This window comes from Ailuropoda melanoleuca, chromosome 1 (assembly GCF_002007445.2).
Source record: "Ailuropoda melanoleuca isolate Jingjing chromosome 1, ASM200744v2, whole genome shotgun sequence".
Taxonomy (NCBI): domain Eukaryota; kingdom Metazoa; phylum Chordata; class Mammalia; order Carnivora; family Ursidae; genus Ailuropoda; species Ailuropoda melanoleuca.
This window is the reverse complement of record NC_048218.1, coordinates 64,169,171-64,185,704: the sequence shown is the minus strand read 5'-3', so window position 1 is coordinate 64,185,704 and position 16,534 is coordinate 64,169,171. Positions and strand designations below refer to the sequence as shown.

At 40.1% G+C, this 16,534-nt stretch overlaps 1 protein-coding gene across 3 annotated transcripts in view; it reads right to left on the bottom strand.

The window, feature by feature from the left end:
• The window catches only part of CASR (calcium sensing receptor), a 78,182-nt gene that overhangs the window by 21,306 nt on the left and 40,342 nt on the right, over positions 1 to 16,534 (bottom strand). For all 3 annotated transcript variants that reach the window (XM_034659412.1, XM_002927224.3, XM_019807944.2), the window contains exons 2-4: positions 7,501 to 7,926; positions 4,949 to 5,255; positions 582 to 1,466 (exon numbers count right to left, since the gene is read on the bottom strand). In XM_034659412.1, coding sequence (XP_034515303.1) covers positions 582 to 1,466; positions 4,949 to 5,255; positions 7,501 to 7,685 — 1,377 coding nt within the window. In that variant the 5' untranslated portion in view covers positions 7,686 to 7,926. The remainder of the gene's footprint in view (positions 1 to 581; positions 1,467 to 4,948; positions 5,256 to 7,500; positions 7,927 to 16,534) is intronic.

Below are 16,534 nucleotides of genomic sequence, written 5' to 3'. Positions count from 1 at the left end.
AGTGTTTCTTTTTGAAATATCCAATATCAAATCTTTTTGAGAAGAGCTTTTTTGTTTTTTGTTTTTTTCCTGCGCCCTTGATTTGCTAGTGTCCTAAGCGTAGTTGGCTTACTGGGTGGTGCAGCACATTATATTGTGAATAATATTACGGTAAAAGTAGTGGCTAAACACAGTAACACTAATTTTATGTCCCTTAGTGTATGGAATATAATAGGTACTCAACAAATACTTGTTATAAGGGAATAATATCTGTAACACAAGCATTGTAAAAATACTCCACACAATATTAAATCTGTTCCAGGATATTTAAAAACTTGTAGGGGCCATACTCTAGGTATTCTGAACCATTGGACTAAAGAACAGTTGATCCAAGGCTTTAAACAGATAATCAAAATAAATGATTACTAATTTTGCAGAAGTCAGTAGCTCAGATGTTTGAAAAGGCAATTTGAGTCCAAAGCTACATAGAGCAACGTCATTTAGATATTGCCTTTTTGAGGTAACCACTTTATCTGTCTCGCCTGGATCCGCCCGACTCTGCCTTAATACACAGTGAACTGTTATCTAAGTGAAGGATGTACCTGCCAAGCCTCAACCTTCTTGATATCTGCACAGGAACCGTTGGTGAAGAGCCCTCTTCCAGGTAAGCATGTGTATATATCTTGCAGGGCATGAGCAATGGAATAGACTGCTAAGTAGACATTGTAGGATATCCGTAAGTGTGTAAAATCCATGTAAGGGGTCTCCACGCTGCTGATGTTCTCATCCCCTGTACAAAGAGGTCGGAAGGCAGTGGAGCTGTTGCTTATCCTGCCACCACCTTCTTCATGACCTCTCAGGAAAGTGTCCATGGACAGAGGCCCTTTAGGACCTTCTTGGAGGTGGCAGTTAAATGTTTCTTCCCAAAACTCCTTGGCAAAACCATTGTGGACAGACTTCCTGGGATGGACTTTCTGCAGGAATTCCCGGAAACCTGGGATCTGCCCAGCCTTCAGAGCGAATCCAATGGTGCCTCCAACCACATGGAAGTACTCGGGCATAGCAATCAAGGAAGAGCTGGCCCAGGCCTCACTGGCCAGCCAGATCCTCCCTGTGATATTGCGCCGGACGATCTCCTTGATGAGGGGTTCAAGGTCTGGGCCACTGGAGAAAACAACAATGACTTTGGCTGTGGAATTCTGGATCACCTCCACCACTTGCTGGATCTCTTCCTCATCAGAATACTGAGAGATGAGTTCACTGAAGTCAATGCATATGTCCCTCTCCTCCGCTTCCTCTCGAAACTTCTCAATCCCTGGCCGGCCATAGTCATCATCAGCTGCAATTGTGCCCACCCAGTTCCAGCGGAAATACTCAATAATGTCTGCCATGGCGGTGGCCTGGTGTTCATCATTGGGGATGGTACGGAGGAAGGACTTGAACTGGTTTTTGTTGCTGAGGAGTCTGCTGGAGGAGGCATAGCTGACCTGCAAAGAGCACAGGATGAATGAGTAAGGTACCAGTGAGTGAGGCTGTGCATAGGCGCTTTTTTGAGCTTTCACTAATTTAATTTATCAAACATGCTGTTCACGGCAGATGGGATGAAAGGGTGAAGACAGCCAGAATCTGTTCCTCTCCAGTGTGAACACTCAAGCATCTGTCTTTCAGGGAGCATTCTAATTCCCAGTGGGTGATTCTTCACAATGCTACCTTCCGAAATGGGTCTGGCCATAAAGTCAACTCAGTAGTAGAATCTACTTAACCTTTCAAGGGCAGTCTTCATCCACTGTTCCATAGTTGCTCCTAACTTCCTCTGGTACATGGTTATAATACATCCATGTACACATCTTTTTCCCGTTAGGTCCAGGTTCTGATCTAAATGTTTTAGCTTCACCTTTACTGTGATGAACACTTTGCCCATGACTCACTTCTGGAAGGAATGAGGTTCCCTTTGGGTTATAAACCTAAGGCTCTTCAGAGGAGCCCCAAGGGTCTTCTTTCCTATTCTGCCTAGTTTCTCTCTTCCAGTCTCCAGTTATTCTCTCTCTTGGTAATGAAGGAATGTTTAATATCTCTTGTTCTCCAGTTTTCTAGAGAGATTTTAAAGGAAACCAAGTTGAAAAAATTGGGGGGAATGTTTTTTTTTATTATTTCTCACCAGTTGAAACAATTAGTTTTCTATGTTCAATGTTTTAAAATGAACTTTTGGTTTTTTAGATATTTTTTTAATTTAAATTCAATTAGCCAACATATAGTACACCATTAATTTTTGACGTAGTGTTCAAGGATTCATTAGTTGCATATGACACCCAGCGCTAACCACCTCACGTGCCCTCCTTGAATTTTCCAATACATTCCTTCTTATCAATGAATAGTTTCTACACCAAAAACATGAAAGACATTGGTGTATGAAAGATCAGGGCCAGGGCACATGGGTGGCTCAGTCAGTTGAGCATCTGACTCTTGATTTCATCTCAGGTCATGTTCTTGGTTGTGAGATCAAGCCCTGGGTCGGGCTCCATGCTGGGCGTGGAGCCTGCTTAAGATTCTCTCTCACCCTCTCCTTCTGCCCTCCCCTCTCCAGCACTTCTAAAGAAAAAAAAAAAAGACCGGGGCCAACTTTGGTAAGGGGGCATGATTTTCCTGATAAGAGCTTTGATTTTGGAAGTTATAATATGAAATTGACAATTTTTCTTGCTGTTACGAGAGTTCATGAGGTGTAGGTAGTTTAGACTAAGTAATTTGTTGAGATGTTATTGTTTTTACGGAGCTCTACTTGCAGACCCAAACAGTGGGCTTCTGAATCAGATTTTTGCAAATGAAAAACCTACTCAGGCAAAACATTTTAAAAGGATTAAAATTACAAACAAACATATCTACTATGAGTATGGTTCTCTTAAAGTGTATTTATAATACTTGTCCAGTTTTTTTAAAGAAACTAGAAAAGTGGGGATGAGTACTACTTCATTACCTGTCCTCCCCACCAAAAAACAAAACAAAGCGGAACAAAAGAAAAAACCCTTAAAAACACACAAAAGTTTTTTCTATTGTAAGAGGGGAGAATTTCATGAATGATTCGGAAAACTTCTAACCACAACTGTTCTAGCTGGTCCGCTTATTCCATCCACTTGGTGGCATGAGTGGTATAAGAAATACCACAGGGCCTCTGTCCCCACCTGCACAGCAGCAGCTCCCAACTCTGTTGCAGATTAGGATTACCTGGGGGAGCTTTCAAAACTGCCCCCCAGGCTGCCTCTCAGATCAGTTAAACCCAAATCTCTGTGGTGTGAGACCCAAACATCGGCATTTTTTAAAAAAAGATTTTATTTATTTATTTGACAGAGATAGAGACAGCCAGTGAGAGAGGGAACACAAGCAGGGGGAGTGGGGAGAGGAAGAAGCAGGCTCATAGCAGAGGAGCCTGATGTGGGGCTTGATCCCAGAACGCCGGGATCACGCCCTGAGCCGAAGGCAGACGCTTAACCGCTGTGCCACCCAGGCGCCCCTTGGCATTTTTTTTAATAATAATTTTTTGTTATGTTAGTCACCATACAGTACATCCTTGGTTTTTGATGTAGTGTTAAGCTCCCCATGTGATTCCAACATTCAGTCACAGCAGAGAACCACTGCTGTAGATACATTTAACATTGTTTTGACTGGAATTAGTATAGTCTTCACTTCTCTAGTTCAAATTCAGTTAACCTCATCTTTCATCCAAATCACAAAGAATTAAAACCTTTACTTTGGGTTCTTTATTTACTTGGTGGCAATTATATCTTGTGCCTACTGGCTACAACAACTCACTTTAGCTGTGTATTTTGAAAAAATTCTGTACAATAAGCCAAAATTTTAAGATGCATATTTGCATATTGCCCAGCACATTTACTGATAAGGGCATTGTTAGATCATTTTGCACAAAAGTTATAGAGTCAGGGCTTCCCCGTGGGAAACACCTTTAATTCCCTGAAGTAAGGATTTGGGAAATGATGACAAAACTTTTTTAGTTGCCACATGTATATAAAAGGATAATGTCTATTACCAAAGAAAGGGAGACTCCCAACATATAAATGTGAATTTATGAAAGGTACTCTTACAAATTTTAAATATTAGACATTGAAAAGGTAAATTCAATTATCATTTGTAATTTAATTTAGAAATTGTTATAAAGGATGTTCACAATTGAACTGATTCTCCCATCCGTGGACATTTAGGTTGTTTCCAATTTTTCACTATTATAAAATGATGTCATAGATCTATGAATATTAACATGAGAAAAGGTTTACTTCATAGGTGAAAAATATGCAACTTTGAATAAATGTTTATTATAGCACTTGTTTCAGTGAACTGTTCACTAGTATTTGAAAATACAGACATCTCCTCACCTAGGCTGAGTTCCTGCAGGGTGGACACTATTATTCATATGTGTTCTATAAATATCTGTTGAATGAAATGGAGTATTTTCCATTTCTAGAATGTGCAAGACAATGGTTAAGTTCCTGTTCTGTGAGAAAGTATACTCTGCTTCTGCCTGAGCTAAACTGTCAACCAGAAGGTAGAGAGGTAGACTTTTAAGGAAATAGGATTAGGGAGAGATATTTTGAGTTTGAAAGCTGGGTTTTACAACACATGGTCTCATTCCCTTCAGTAAAGGCAGAAGAATGGGCATTTACTAAAGGAAGGGAGTGAAAAGTAAATAACGGAACACTTTGATAAAAAAAGACAAAGTTTTATACATGGTATGTTTAAAAGAATTTTGGAAGAGTTGTGAAGGTTTAGTTGACATGGTTGACGTGGGGGTCTCAGAAATCCCAAATGGTCATGGTACAGTGCCCCGACTAATTAAAAGGTCTTTTATGCCAAGGTAAAGCTTAGGTAGGAAAAACGCAAGCTGTATGGACGGTGGGCATGGCAGCCCTTTGAGTCCTGATCCCTGCGTACTCTGCCGCCCCATCTAAGAAGGCGCATGTACCTGGGGAATGTAGAAGAGGCCCAGCAGGTTTGCCACCGCCGTGGAGACGCCCGAGCCAGTTGCTCCCACCACAGCGATAGTAGAGGGGATATGTTCTGAGCAGTTGCAGAACTCGTCAAGGTTCAGAGAATCAATTTTATTCTGTGCCACAAAACTCAGGGTGGCCTCCAAGGCTTTAGAAACAGTGTTGCAAGTGTCAAATATTCTGTATCCCAGGGTCATGTTGGGAAGAAGGGCTGGGCTGCTATTGATTTCCTCGATGGCAAATATCATTGCTTGTAACCAACGAAACCCACGGAAATTGTACCTGGAAGAAAGAAGAAATGGAAGAAAATGGGAGGCTTTCTGGTCAATCACTTGAGAGTAGGGACAGGGTAAACCTGGGTTTGAATCATGGCTCTGTTACTCTTTGGTTTCATGATGTGTTCTTTGAGACTCAGAGTCCTCTCTGTAAAATGGGCACAGTGCCTACCTCACATGGTGGCTGTGAACATGAGATAATTATGCAAAATTCTCAGCCTGGTGCTTTACACAGAGGGAGCAATGATAGCAAAGATTGTTGTAACTAATAGAATGAATAATTTGTATCTGCTTCATTCAGCAAAGAGTTTGAAGTTGCTGATGTGAAGTGTTAAAAATAATAGAGATTTTTTAAAAAAAGGACTAAGGAAAATATAAGTAAGATTAGGATTTTAATAGGTGAGAGCCTAAAAATAAGTTCAGGTTTGCAAAGTCACAAATTTAGATTATGACATTATTGGAGGTCAGAGGGGAAAGGGAAATGATGGGTCTCATCTTTGTAAACTAACGAACATATATAGAAGGGCTGTTTACAAACAGTGGTTATTTCTGGGTGGTGGAGTGATGGGTTTTTTAAATTGTGGGCTTTTGTTTTGTTTATATATTCTGTTTTTAAAAAATGAGCGTGCTTTGCTTTTCAAAGAACATTATTTTAAATAAATATCAAGCAAATTAAACAAAGAGAAGTAGGGTGAGTGACATAGTTTTCACTCTCCCAAGATTTGGCTCAGAGTGAGGGTTAGATAAGTGTGCTGAATCAGTGTATCAGTGCCCAAAGGAAGAAATGTAACAAGTCTGCAGGTTCTTTATGTGGTAGGTTATAGGAACTCAGTGACAGGAGGTAAGAAGTACAGTTTGCTACACTCCACTGTATTGTTTAGGTTCCTAACTTTTAATATGACGCTTTTCTCCTAGTCATTTTTTTAAATTTTACATCATTTTTTTTTGTTCAGTTATTTGTTTTAAACCTGTGATGTTAGGAGAGATTACAGAGTATTTCTTTACATAAAACACTTATACTGCTTTTACTATCTTTCTTTGGTATAATTTAAAAAATATAGTATCTCAGGTCTTCGTGCTTGATCTTAAGTGTAAATGTAGCACACGCACAGCTCTGTCCAGGAGGTCACAGCAAAGGGTATATTTGTCCACATGGCTTATGTGAGGGATATAATCAGCATAATTGAAATTCTGTACTTAGTTTTTCTGTATTCATGAGGAAAATGTGAAAATGTTATTTAATTTTCCAGCTTTCATTACAATATGAACAAAATCCAGTTTTGTTGGAGCAATTGTAGTTTTCATTTTCATTTTCCAGCAATCCAGAAGAGCAGGAAAAGATGCTGGACCCCTTCTGAACGTTGCAAGTCTTAGAGACAAAGTGGTATTTTCTCTTAGAAGTTGGGTAAAAACTTGGGGTACAGGCATGGTCTCCGATACCCTGGTGAAGAGAGGTGATACACAGTCCATTCTACTCTGCAGAAGTCAGATATTGTTTGAAGGAATTGTGCCTAATTCTAGATGCCATATCATAGTCATGACAAATTAAGGAGCATTACATGGAGGACAGTGAGAATGGTGAGGGGTCTGGAAATCATGTCATGAAGCAATTGTTCAGAAAGCAGAGACGGGTTTGGAAAAGAAGTGATTCAATGGGACATGTTAGCTGTCCTCCAATGGCTGAAGAGAGAGTTCAGTGAGACGCTTGGATGGATTCTGTGTTTTCTCCATGGGTGTTAGGCAGCAGGATTTTAGCCTTCTAAAAGAAGGACTTCCAAAATCCTGTGGGCTGCATTTTGAAGATGCCTGCATTTTGAAGATGAATTTTAAAATCCTTTTCAAAAAAAAAAGTGAGAGGCAGCCAACACTCAGGTATTACTGACCTTAATAGCTGGGGCACTTAAGGTAAATGGGAGATTTTCTACTCAAGTTTCCAAGACCTGTAAGAAATTTCCTTCTAAGTCCGCAGTCTTTCATTCAGCAACACTGCTACCAGATGAACAGTGATAATTCAGTTACCAAGTGACCAGACACATACTCCCAATAGGCCAAGGATTTTTCTACTCAATATTTTTGACATTTTACTTTTTGAAAAATTTCTTTTAAAAAGGGGGATGGAATAATTTCAGAATGACTACCAGTCACCATTTTTGAAAAGAGAAAACCAAGTTTGAAAAAATTACTTTGGGTTTGGTACAGTTTTTCTACAACCGCCAGCAGAGAAGAGACTCTGACTTGGCTCCTTTCCTTACCTGATACATTCCACAGACTCCGGCCTTGACTTTAGATCTTGATCTTTGGCTGCTACTCCAAAATGAATAGGAAAGAGCCCCCCGAGGATAATGTCCCCTTTCTTCTGGGCTCGTTGGTCAGGCCCATAGGCAGAAGTGCACCAGGTAATTGCCAAGAGGGTTAAACAGCAGCTATAAAATGCCATAGTTCTGCTTTCTCTCCAGGAGAGAGACAAGAGTGCTGGTGGTGTGGGGGCCCCTGGAACTTTCCCCCTTGGTTCAGTTCACTCCCTGTAGTGGGGGCATATGTCTACAGAGTGAGTGATAACAGAACGGAGGCTGTGGTGTTTGAATATCCATTTCTGACTTTGCCATTGCAGACTCGTAAGATGGGTGGTCCTTGAGTCTTTAGAAGCCACATCATGTAAAGGGTGTCTGTGATGCTTTCTGAAAGAAAAGAGAAACAAAATGAATTCAGCTAAACCTAAATCCCATCTTGTTATGATGACTGCAACTGACATGGCTTAGCATTTCCATTTAGAGAGGCTGAGGGTTAGCAGGAAGGAAGGCATGACTTAGAGTCTCATTTTTATAGCACTTTGTGAAGATACAGAAAACTTTACTCGCTCATGTTGGAGAAGGACTGTGTTCAGGTGTGAGGCCACCCTTTAAAGAACTCATTGATAAGGTAAGGCCTCCACTGATGCTGTTGCTGGATTTTAAATTCATTCATTCTTCTGCATGGATAATGCATAGAATTTTCTTAGTAGAAGCAGTTCCTTGCATTATTGTAATATAAATGATATTTTATTCAGCACCTATGTTCTTTTTTTTTTTTAAAGATTTTATTTATTTATTCGACAGAGATAGAGACAGCCAGCGAGAGAGGGAACACAAGCAGGGGGAGAGGGAGAGGAAGAAGCAGGCTCATAGCAGAGGAGCCTGACGTGGGGCTCGATACCATAACGACGGGATCACGCCCTGAGCCGAAGGCAGACACTTAACCGCTGTGCCAACCAGGCGCCCCTCAGCACCTATGTTCTTATAGAAAATACAGAATGAGTCATATTTTAGTTTAAATCTGGCTTTAAATCAAACAAAAATGTCAGAATAGGCCATTTATTCTTTATTCTTTCTTTATTATGGTAGATTCCCTTTTTTGTACCTTCTTATCACAGATCTCTGTTTCAGTTTATAACATGACACTCCATAAACCTTTGAGGAATAGTTCTTGTAAAGGATGCAGATAAATCAAAGGTCAGACTATGTTGATAAGGCTCAACAGCTGGATCTAGGGAAAAGTCCTTCTGCTAGGAAATCTTTGTTCTTCTCTACACTCTCTCACCCACTTTCTGGGTCAACTACCAATGATACGTTGATGTTGGGTAACTATACAGCTTCTCCTGAGGTTCAGGGCCAGAACTGAACTGTCAGCTGGCCATCTTCACCTGGATGACAGGTGCTTCCAACTTGACAGGCTCTAAACTCACCTTCCTCCCAAACTTCTTGCTACTTCATTGTTTTTTAATCTCAGCAAATGATGTATCATCCACAAAGACACAAAATAAGGAGTCATCTTAGCCTCATCCCTCTTCTCATCATTGCCTTTCATATTCAAACAACCACTAAGTGTTTTAGTCTTTTACGTCTTGGATCTTGGAGTTCTCCTCTTGGGAGATTTTTCATACTTGATTATAATTACATGCATAATGTCTGATTCCAGAGCCCGAACACTTAATCATTGTCACATGCTGCCTCTTGCCCTTTAGGAAACCCACCTCCTCCAATAGCTATCTAGCAGAGGCTACTGGCCCCCACGTGGAAGGAGTACTCCCACAGACTCTTAGCATTCATGGAATTGTCTCCAATAATGTCTGAACATGCCCATGACCTTACATCTGAGCACCCATGATCCATCCAGAACTACCATGTAGTAGTTCTCTGACCCCAGTCCTGCATTTAGATTTTTGGCTTCATTTTTTGGACCTTGGTCATACATTGATTCACACATTTAATAAGTACATGTGTTAAGAACTGGGAATATAGAGGTAACAAACATACGCATGTTCCCTGCCCTCAGGAGCTCCCAGTCTAGTAGGCAGGCACATTGGTATAGAGGATCAGAATTTACCTCAACATTCAGAAGTGAAAAAAAAATATTATAACTTTGGTTTCAAGAACTAAATTCAGCTATGCTCCCCAGCACTTAGCTCAGTGTCTGAAATAGTAACTGCTAAATAAATGTTGAATGAATGTATAAAAAAAGAAAGCACTTTGGAAGGACACAGAAACTAGCATTTTTTGAACCAGGCCTTGTGTCAGGTCCTTTAAGCATCCAGTGTATTTTAAATTTCACAACTGCTGTACCAACTCCACTTTCTAGATGGGGGCATAGATCCTCTATATATTCAGCTTAATCAAGTGAGAAATTCTGGCACTTGAATTAAGAATGCCTCAAGAACTGAGAATTTTAAGGAGTCCCAAGTAGTGTACTGAATTAGGAGAGGGAACATTATGACTGGTTAAGGTAGGTCACTAAGACCTGTTAAATTTTTCCTGTGAAAGATTAACTACTTGAAGAAATTTATTAACTCCATTAGTCCATTCAAGAGAAAATTCATGGCGCGAAGTAATAAATCAAGGAGAGATTTGGGGTCATTTTGCAGCAGTTAACTCCCCCAGTCTAATGCAGTCTCTAAACCACCCTGTTTAGTCCAATTACTAGGGTCTAATTTGCTTTAAAGCTAAATCATTCTAGATCCTCCCTCTCCCTTTCCTCCAATATCCAACCACTTTGTCCTGCTGATTCTACCATCTTTCTCCACCCTGTCTTCTTTCAATTGCCCTTGCCCTGCCTTACCCAGACTCCCACTGGCCCCCACCAATTTCCTTATTGCAAAGGCTTTCTTTTCTTCTATCTCACTCCTGCTGTCATTGATAGCGGCAATCAGAACAGTACCAATTGTGATCATAGCACAGTGGATTAACAATTGGAGTTCATCATTGTGACTTCAGCTTGCAGTAATCAGAATACAGTAGTTCTGGAATAATCACTAATATTTCAGTGGCAGTATCTGCAGTAGAGACATCTGATTGTATCCTTCATGTCTGTACTCCTTTTATGCCACACTAAATTTTTTTTTTAGCTGGACATGTGGTTATCCAAAATAAAAACCACTTCCCTCAACTTCCTTAATAATCATGTGTGGTCAATGGGATATAAGCTGAAGTGCCTGTGGCAGCCTCCAAGAAACTGCTTAAGAGTTAGGGTTTATCCTTTGTCCCTTCATCCCTCTTCCTTCATTCTGCAGCATGGAGATATAGGTGACAGCTGGAGCCCATCTTGAACCATGTACCATATCTTAGGGAATGATGGTACCATGAGCTGATGATTTCATGGAGCAGAACCTCTGTGTCAGACAGTTTCTGGACTTTCACATGATAGATAAAAAAGCTTCTAGCTTGTTTAAGCCATTGTTATTATATTTCTTCTTTCTGTAGCTATATTAACAGTATCTATCCAAAAGTTCAAGTAAACTCATTTGTTTTCCTTACTATAAGTTCATTCCATGTAAATCATATATAATCATGTTTGCCCTCCTGCAAAAAAGTATTGTAAACACAAGCTGAAGCTAGTATTTGTTCTTTATCTCAATGGCAAATACATTTGGAAGAAGAAATGACCCGTGTACCAGCTGGTTTTATGTTCAGAAAGTCCTTGAAATCATAAGGAGTGTTTCAGTACTAACAGATGACTCATCACTGAGTTCCTAATCCAAGAGATGTGGCGTGGGAGGTTGATCTGTGGCTCCATAGGTTCATTAATTTGTAAATTCATGCAATTATTTATTCATTCAAAAACATTTATTGAGCTCCCCTATGTGTTAGACACTAGGGAGTGCAAGACACCCAGGAGAGAAAGCTGAGATCATTACCTTCAAGGTACTCATGGTTTTAAAGGAGACAAAGATATGTATTATAAGAACAGTGATGCAAGCACTAGAAAGAGGCATGAAGTAGGTGTTGAGGGAGTACAGAGGCAGATGCTGCCAAGAGAATTAATTCAAAGTGGGGACCAGAAGCTTCCGAGGGTATGGCCTGTCTCTTCTCATCACTGTAGCTTGGCACTCAGCACAGCTTAGTATGTGCTCCACAAATGTTTGCTGAATGAATGAATGAAGCATGATCAGTAAAAACCAGGGGTTGGTTGGGCAATTGTAGGACAGAACAGAGAAGGGGTCATCCCACAAGACCAAAGGTTCCTGAGGGGAGGGTCTTCATCATGATCGCAGTTGCCTTCCCAGCACTGAACATTGAACCTGGTGCTGAAAGTTATCGAAATATGTTGAACTTGCATTTGTCCAAAAAGTTCCAGAGTCATGGCTGAATTAACAGAAGATAGAAGGGCAAGGTTAGAAGGCAACAAACATTGCAACATTTCAATTTCCGTCAAAGTAAAAACCACCTTGACTCATGTCCCTTGGCTTTAATATTTCCAGAAATTGTGTAACTCTAGAGAAGAGTGATTTTACCTACATTTCAGCTGGACAAAACTGAATCATAGACCTCTAAACATAGACCCACTCAGAAATACATACATACATACATAAAACCACTCAGTAAATTAGAGGCATGGCAAACCCAAAAACCACAATTTGTTAATTCCTAGCCTGCAGAAATACAAATTCCAGGTTGCCTAGAGAAAAGGTGGTTGTGAACCCAAAATCGATTTCCAGCAGAAATCATTTATCTACATAGGGTGAGTACATTGATTTGTCTGTGATTTATTGTACTATAATCTTTGCCCTCTTTTGTCATGCTGATCATAAAGAATAGTAACAGTAGGTGTAAAGCCACCATTGCATAAAGGTGAAACACATACATTTTAAGGAGGGTGAATAGGGAAAAACCTGAGAAACTTCAACCAATATCACAAAACCCGTGTACCTGGCTCTGGTTACAGCTTTCTTTACCTTTTGCTGAGGACACATCCCCAGTGTGGGTTTTTATATGCACCTGGTGTGCATTTGCTAAAGAATTAGGGACATCTTATCTGTCATCATTAGTGTGACCATCCTCAGGTCTGTGTCAGACCTCATTCCTTCTGTATTAAAGCAAGGGACATCTTGTTTTCAAATGAGGGCCCTCTGTCAGCACTGGGGGAACACGAGCTGCCGAGTCACACTCGGCTGCCTCCCTCCAGCCCTGCCTGCTGTTCGCCCGCCAGCTGCTCAGGTTCCTACTCTCCATCTCCCTGACAACAGGTGTGACTTTTGGAGAGTCCATGCCTCATTTAGCCCTGGTAATGGCTTAATTGAGTCGGAAAAATGCAAGGACAGGAGCGTGATAAAAACCAGCTGAGCTGAGTTCCTGTTAGTCACTGGAAAAAACTATCAAGGAAGGGAGGAGAAAGGATGAACAAGAGTGGGGAGGAGCAGCATAGGGTGTCAAGCAATATGGGGAGAAAGAGCCAAGACAAAGCAAATAAAGGAGATAAGTAGGAGAGGAAATGAACATTCATTAATGTTGTTCTGTGAGCCCCCAGCAACATGGCCTGGTCTGTCCCGTTCGTGGCCCAGAACCCAGAGGGGCTCTGTAAATGATCAGGTGAATGAATATATATACGTGGGGTCCCCACATCCCCATAAACCATCTTAGGAGTTTAGCCATCTCAAGAAGAAGGAAACAGAAAAAGAAAAAGAGAAAAAGAAATAGAATGGGAGTTGAGGGAAGGTGAAAAATTCAAGGTTAAAAAATGATGAGAAATGCTCATTCTCTGCTCTAGAATCTTATGAGTTGAAATGTGTGCTGGCTTTGGGCTTTGACATTGCCAATGCCTGGTTTCCACAGCAGGACGGAGTGAGTTCCTGGGGACACAGGCCATGGAGTTAAGAAATTTCTTATCCTGAAATGATTCCCTTCATGCCTTAAGTAAGCTCTGCTGATGGATGTGTGGACACCTCTGGAATTAATGAAATGGTTGAGGTGAAAAGCAAAGACACGCAACTCATGTTTTTATAAAGAAAAATGCGAGAGGTTCGTACATGAAAAAAATTTTTCTGTGGAATAATGTCCTTTCAAAACTGCAAGGAACCCTGATTAGCCAGGTGTTTTTCAGTCTGGTGCGATGTGCTACTACAGTGTCCTTGGGTAAAGTAAGTTTGGGAATTGATGTACACTCTGCCACAAGGACATATTTGCCTCCCAAAGGCTCTGAGAAGTCCTACAGTAAAGATAACTTTAACCCACTCATTCTCAAATCTATTTCAGCATGGGACTTTTGTTAACAATGCTGTGAAACACAGGCTTGGGAAATGTTAACCTCATGGAAAGTATACAATCCTTCCCTGGAGCCTTCCCGTTCTCTCTGGATGCATTTTTGAATGGGGAGGTATGTCCGTCCCTCTCTGGGCACAGCATTTCTTGTAATCCCAGGAATGAAATTCCAAAGGGTAAGATTGGAAAGAAGAAAGGACTGAGGGGTGGGGGTAGCTAATGCTGATGCATACTCCAGTCATTCTCTGATCTTGGGCATAGGTGTTCCTGCTTCTCTTCTTCTGCAGGATGTTTCTGCTGCACTCAACAAGCTTTTACACCAAGCCTTTCTCCCTCCCACTTGCAGCAACTCTGGCCTAGAAGTGTTCCCCCACAAGGATCTTTGGAACATGCAGGGGCATTCTGGTAAACTGGCTCTCTGGAGGCAAAAATAAGAGAGAAAAGGAAAAAAATGAAAGAAAAAAAATGACCTGATTTGTAGTGTTTGCTGAATATTCCCACCATGGCAGATTTCAAGCTGCCAGTGATTTCATAGCCAACTTGCAAAAATCCTTGCTATTTAACCATTGGCTCTCATGGGCTGGTAGAAGCCTGTTGCAACATACTTCTGGGACACAGCTCTAAGCAAATGGAAATACTGGTCTTTGGAAAAACTGGCCCCAATTATTTTATGGACATTATTATGAATCTTTTCTTTCCTCCTGTTTCCTTCTCTGCTCTGACTGCTACGAAGCTGAAGCCAAATCTGAGGTCCAGCTCCAGATAATATAGAAACCAAAGAGTGCATTTATGTGTTCTAACATTACTCAACGTATTACTTTTTCTTCCCATGCTTATTTCACCCCCATTTCCTCACCCTATTAAATCTTTTACTTTTTATAAGCAATGATAGGGATATAAACACACACAAAAACATATATTGGGGGTTCTACTATGGGGAATAAGAAATGTCCCCAGAGAAGACTCCCTGTACAGTGAGAAGAAGGGGGTCTGGGAAAGCCATTCTTGCCTCAGTAACTGAGTGGGTAGATTTAAGGGGGCTGTTTTGGGAGGCCAGGTCATTAATCTACACTGAGTGTTATATGCAACTAATGAATCGTTAAACATTACATCAAAAACTAATGATGTACTATATGTTGGCTAATTGAACATGGTAAAAAAATAAAAAATAAAATGTGGAATTTTAGAGGTAGAAGGGACTTGGGAAGCATAACTTGTTCACACTGAAACCTTCTGACACCTCAATTATTGGATCATGGTGGCCACTCTTATCAAGTGTAGGAGTTGGAATTCAGAACTCATGGAAGAAACTGTGTGAGATTCAGCAATGGAAGGGAAGGAAAGTCATTTTCTTTTTTCCTCTGATTTGTCAGTGCCCCCTAGTGTGACTTAGTAATAGCATTTTAGGTTTTTAGGAGACTAAACTTAGTTTCATTTTCAGCATAAAATCTATTATGGGAATTCCTGGAGTTTTAACTGGCCCTTAGGTGTATAGAGTTGGATTAATCATAATCCTTGCTTGGTGACACATCCTCGCCATTGGTCCGTGACTGTTCCATTTTTATTTATTAAGTTATTTTAATTTATGAAAATTTTTTCTGTTCATTTATCTTTCTCATTATTCTATCAGAGTTTTGGGCTTTTTCCCCTCCAAATTTAAGAGTTCTTTATATATTATGAATATTAGCCGTTAAGGTGTGAGGTATACTACAAATATTTTCATCAAATTTGGCAGTTCTTTGACTTTATTTTACCATGCAACTTTAAAGAACATTTTTTATGTGGTCAAATTTATGAATTATTTCCCTTATTGCCCCTGGATTTTGAATTAATGTTAGAAAGCTTTTCCCTACACTGAGTTTATAGAAGAGTTCACCATATTTTTTCCACTTTATTAATTTATTTTCTATCTAATTCTGTTTTTTTTACATTTAGTTTCCTGAGCAGTGTGAAGTTTATTTTTGTGTATGGTATGAGCTATGGATCTGGTTTTACCTTGTTTTCTAAGTAGCTACCTAGTTGTGCCAGCAACATTTTTTAAAAAGCTCATCTTAAAATAAATAAGTAAAGAAATGGCCCATCTTTGCTTCTGTGGTTGAAGATGCCACCTTTATCTATTCTATTCTTGTCTGTATGCTATTCTTAGGGCAGTGGCAGTAGCGCTCTGTTTTTATTTTTGTTTTTAAGTAGACTCCACACCCAGCATGAAGCCCAACATGCGGCTTGAATTCATGACTCTGAGATCAAGACCTATGCTGAAATGAAGAGTCTCACTCTTAACCGACCGAGCCAGGCAGGTGCCCCAGTAGCACCCTGTTTTAATTATGGGGACTCATAGTATAGTTTAATACCGGGTAGGACTAGTCTACATTTATAGTTTTTATTTCTTAGTGTGTTCTAGGCTATTCCTGCATGCTTGTTTTTCCTTGTAAACTTTGGCATTAACTTATCCAGCTCCATAAAAAAAGCTTACAGATATTTTTATGGGGATTGTGTTACATTGACATCTTGATGGTGTTGAGTTGTCTTATCCAAGAACTTCAAGGATGCATTTCCTTTTGTTTCAAGTCTAATTTCATGTCTTTCAAGAGTGTTTCCCCTCATTGGTTTTGCACATTTTTCTTAAAATTATTCCTAAGTATTTATTTTTGTTGCTATTATAAATGGGGCTTTCTTTACCATTATATCCTCTAGCTGATTATTATTTGTGTTTATGAAAGCTGTTGATTTTTGTATGTTAATTAGATATGTTGATACCTTACTGACTTCTTTTATTATT